Source organism: Babylonia areolata, chromosome 18, assembly GCF_041734735.1.
Source record: "Babylonia areolata isolate BAREFJ2019XMU chromosome 18, ASM4173473v1, whole genome shotgun sequence".
NCBI lineage: Eukaryota > Metazoa > Mollusca > Gastropoda > Neogastropoda > Buccinidae > Babylonia > Babylonia areolata.
Genome location: NC_134893.1, coordinates 27,957,101 through 27,962,100, shown reverse-complemented (window position 1 = coordinate 27,962,100; position 5,000 = coordinate 27,957,101). Strand labels below are relative to the sequence as shown.

The 5,000-nt window shown below is 47.2% G+C and overlaps 1 protein-coding gene across 1 annotated transcript in view; it reads right to left on the bottom strand.

Moving 5' to 3' along the window:
• Nucleotides 1-5,000, bottom strand: part of LOC143291920 (dynein axonemal heavy chain 3-like) — a 102,211-nt gene that overhangs the window by 43,116 nt on the left and 54,095 nt on the right. The window contains exons 34-37 of the mRNA XM_076602059.1: nucleotides 4,362-4,588; nucleotides 3,560-3,763; nucleotides 2,638-2,765; nucleotides 524-648 (exon numbers count right to left, since the gene is read on the bottom strand). Of these exons, the coding sequence (XP_076458174.1) occupies nucleotides 524-648; nucleotides 2,638-2,765; nucleotides 3,560-3,763; nucleotides 4,362-4,588 (684 nt within the window). The remainder of the gene's footprint in view (nucleotides 1-523; nucleotides 649-2,637; nucleotides 2,766-3,559; nucleotides 3,764-4,361; nucleotides 4,589-5,000) is intronic.

The window sequence follows — 5,000 nt, the reverse complement described above, 5'->3', positions numbered from 1 at the left end:
ATCCGTATGACAGAGAACAGGCGCTGTATCAGGATCCGTATGACAGAGAACAGACGCTGTGTAAGTATCCGTATGACAGAGAACAGGCGCTGTATCAGTATCCGTATGACAGAGAACAGGCGCTGTATAAGTATCCGTATGACAGAGAACAGGCGCTGTATAAGTATCCGTATGACAGAGAACAGGCGCTGTATCTGTATCCGTATGACAGAGAACAGGCGCTGTGTAGGCATCCGTATGACAGAGAACAGGCGCTGTATAAATATCCATATGACAGAGAACAAGCGCTGTATAAGTATCCGTATGACAGAGAACAGGCGCTGTATAAATATCCGTATGACAGAGAACAGGCGCTGTATAAGTATCCATATGACAGAGAACGGCCGCTGATTAAGTATCTGTATGACAGAGAACAGGCGCTGTACAAGTATCCGTATGACAGAGAACAGGCGCTGTATAAGTATCCGTATCAATCAAAACTATTCTCTTCAAGGTCACAGCCCCTACGTGCTGGACGGCTCACTCTCTTCAGGTCGTCCCTCCAGTCGGACACGCCGTATGTACGGGTGATCTCGATCATGAACATGTCGTAGTCGCATATGAAGGTAGCCAGCTTGGCAGCACTCTGACGACCTGAACCTCCGATGCCTGACCGACCACACACACACACACACACACACACACACACACACACACGGGCCCGCATTCGCGCACACAGGCCCGCAATCACACACACACACACACACACACACACACACACACACACACGGGCCCGCATTCACACACACAGGCCCGCAATCACTCACACACACACACACACACACACACACACACACACACACACACACACACACACACACACACACACAATCACAATAAAAAAACAACACACACACACACACACACACACACACACACACACACACACACACACACATACGGGCCCGCATTCACACACACAGGCCCGCAATCACACACACACACAGGCCCGCAATCACACACACACACACACACACACACACACACACCACACACACACACATGCACTGTAAAAATAATGCTGTTGGACGATACCAGGCAGACAAATTGAACTAACTGCGAGGCTGATAAACACTGACAATTACAGACATACTGAGCACATAGGTAGCAATAAGAACAGATGATGATGACGACAGCGACGGTGATGTTGAGAGAAGGAGGAGGAGGAGGAGGATAATGGCGGTGATGTTGTGACTAAGAAAGGAAACTCAGAAAACACATAGATCAAGATAAAAAAAAGGAAACCTTTTAAACCTTATATTGCCTTGCTTGTTCAGAATCTATAAATACGACTCACTTTGTTGAAAAAAAGAGCTGCATAGTTTAAAGAAAAAATGAATAGAGGCTAAAAAAAAATTCATCAGTAATACATTGTCTTAGCATTTCTTTAAAAAGAATGTGAAGACATCCGTCACATAATTCATTATGACCGTATTGTCTCAAGAAATGTTTATTTATTTATTTATTTATTTATTTATCAAGATGTCTTACTATAGCGCATATTCTTGAAGCTCTATGCGCTTTACAATCTCATGTAATTGCCAACATTGACTTGCGTGTTTCCATGACACTTTTCATTCCTCTTTTCCTGTCCATTTGCAGGTAACCCTGTATAACGACCACAGCAGAAAGATGTTGATGAATGAATGCAAGATTTGTGGAATGGATGGGTGAGAAATGGGGGGTTAAAAATTGTTGAAGAAAAAAAAAGGGGGGAATGACAGAGAGAAAAATACACAGAATCACAAAACGAAACACACATAGAGAGACAGACAGAGACAGACAGTCAACATTATCGGAAGGGAGTAATTGGAAAAAACAATACAAAAATTTTTTTTTAAAAACCAGAGCGATATGGATAGAAGAAAGAAACCACAGACAGATCAAATATCAAAACTGTGTGCGTGTGTGTGTGTGTGTGTGTGTGTGTGTGTGTGTGTCTGTGTGTCTGTGTGTGTCTGTGTGTCTGTATGCGTGCGCGCGTGCGTGCTCGCGCGTGTCTGCAAAAATACAAGACACCAAAATTCTTTACACTTTCTATTTTACAGATAATAGAGTATTCATGTATCTTATATCTTGCTTTACTGACGAACAAGTCGAGTCAATGTGTTTGTGTATATACAATACAAAATACAATACGCAAGAGTACGCTACAATTTCTGTCTTACAGATAGGCCTGCCAAACTTTTTTTTTTTTAAATTTTCAGTGTATCTTGTGTTACAGACGAGCAAGGAGTGTCCATGTGTTAGTGTATATAGAATACAAAATACAAGACACAAGAAGACTTCTCTGAACAATTTCTCTCTGTGTGTGTGCGTGTGTTGATTTCATCAAAATTTTGCACTTATAAATATTAGTAGTAGTAGCAGTCGTAGTAGTATTTTTATACATTTTTCTCTTTCTTTTTTTCCTCGAGGTCTGACTAAGCGCGCTGGGTTACGCTGCTGGTCAGGCATCTGCTTGGCAGATGTGGTGTAGCGTATAAGGATTTGACCGAACGCAGTGACGCTTCCTTGAGCTACTGATACTGATACTGATACTGATACTGACAGGCCTACGAAACTATTGTGTTATTTTCAGTGTGTCTTTGTTGTTACCAACGAGCAGGGCGTGTCCGTTGTCCTGCAGAAGCACACGCGACACCCTGGAGATGTGCTCGATTGCGAACTTGAACATCACCAGCGACATGGGCGCCTTGCTGATAAGGTTGTACTCGTCTAGATACCTGTTACACACACACACACACACACACACACACACACACACACACACACACACACACACACACACGTACGTACGTACAGTACATACATACTTATACGTAGACGCAGAGGTGCGCGCACACGAAAACACATCCATTATCAATACATACAGTTCCACTTCAGACAGCCAGAGCTCCCCATTGGAACACCAGAAGAACAGCCAAGACATCACCCCTCTCCAGACGACCAGGATTCCCCGCAACCCCGGCCCCCTCAGCCCCTCTCCCCGCCCCTCACGCCCCCCCTCGTGTAACACCAAAAGAACAGCCATGACATCATTCATCTCCAGACAGCCAGGATTCCCCCCCAACCCCCACCCCTTGAAACAGCAGAAGAACAGCCAAGACACCACCCCTCTTCAGACAGCCAGGATACCCCCACTTGGAACACCAGAAGAACAGTCATCGCCCATCTTCAGACAGCCGTGACTCCTCCGAACCAGAGCCCCAACCCAACCCCTGTTGGAACGCCAGAAGGACAGTCAGGGGATTACTTCTTTTCTGGTAGCCAGAAAGTGTCAGATGGATATTACACCCGGACAGACACCGAGGGCTTCCCCACCCCACCCCACCCCACCACCCCGACCACGGAAACAACGAAAACTTCACACACCACACAAAAAAGCAAACAAAAAAAACACCCAAAAAACAAAACAAAACAAAAAAAACATCACCGTACAACATGACTTTAATTAAAGGGCTGCAAGAAGCCAACAAATCGTTCAACTCGACTCCCACACTACACAACAACAACTTACGCTTCCATAACCTTGGTGAGGCCCTTGAAGTCGGTGATCTCGTCGTAGACCTTGTTCTCTGGGTTGAAGTAGTTGCCGAAGAACAGGCCGCGTATGTCGTCGTCCTGCACCGTGCCCGATTTGGACAGGTGACCCAGCAGTTTGTCCAGGCTCTGCTTGAAGTGCTCCTGACAGTGGTTCTTCACCATCTCGAAGAACGTTTGTCTGTGGGGGGAATGGGGATGGGGGATGGAGGGGGGGCCGGGAGGGGGTATGGAGGGAGGGGGGGGGCAAACAGGCATGTGTGGACCGGCGGTCTAGTGATTAATACGCCCGATTATTAACCATGCACACACAGACAGACACACACACACACACACACACACACACACACACACACACACACACACACACACACACACACACACAGACGACAACTAAAAACAATAGCATCACATGGACTCAGTCTGTTTCCGCGTGTGAACCGGAATGATTTAAAAGGCGAATGACTTTCTCATGATTTAAGATGAAGAAGTACACAGATTAAGATATCAGCTCCTTCCAACAAACCAACACTTAACGCCTACCCCTCACCCCTCCTAAGTCCTCCATAAAAACAACACACACACACACACACACACACACACACACACACACACACACAAACACACACACCTACCCCAACCCAACCACACCCCCAACCACACCCCCACCACACCACACCACACACCGGCGCCAACCACCCACTTCCCTTCTGAAGACCACCCCCCCACCCCCACCACCCACTCTCCCCCCCCCCCCCCCAACCCCCAAACCCCAAAACCTGTCTTCAGTGTCGATGAGACGATCGTAGAAGGAGCGGTAGATCTCGTGCACCCACAGCCGGATCAGCTTCTCGGGCTCGGTGAGCTGAGGGGCCGGCACGAGCAGCACGCCACGGATGACGCGGGCAAAGTCGCGCAGGTTGAAGACGTAGTGCGACTTGGAGGGCGTGGGCAGGAACTGGGTGATGGAGTCCTTGTACACGTCCAGGGTGGCTGCCACCATCAGCTGTGTTTGTTGTTGTGAACAATAGTAGAGTTTCATTTTCAGGATTTCAGATTGTGGGAGGAGTCACTGCGTTCGGGCAAATCCATACACGCTACACCACATCTGTTAGGCTGATGAAGCCTGACCAGCAGCATAACTCAAGGCGCGCCAAGTCAGGTCTTGAGTGCTCGCATGTATATGTTTGTGTACCTTTGTGAATGGACTTATTTTTTTCCCTACAGAATTTCGCCGCTTTCGTTGCCATGGATTCTTTTTTTACAGTGCGCCAAGTGGGTGCTGCACACGGGACCTCGGTTTATAGTCTCATCCGAATGACTAGACGGTCTGTTTGATTGTCTACTCAAACTTGCGAGAAAGGGTGAGAGCGGGATTCGAACCCGGATACTAAATTGGCAGATGAGTAGAATACCGT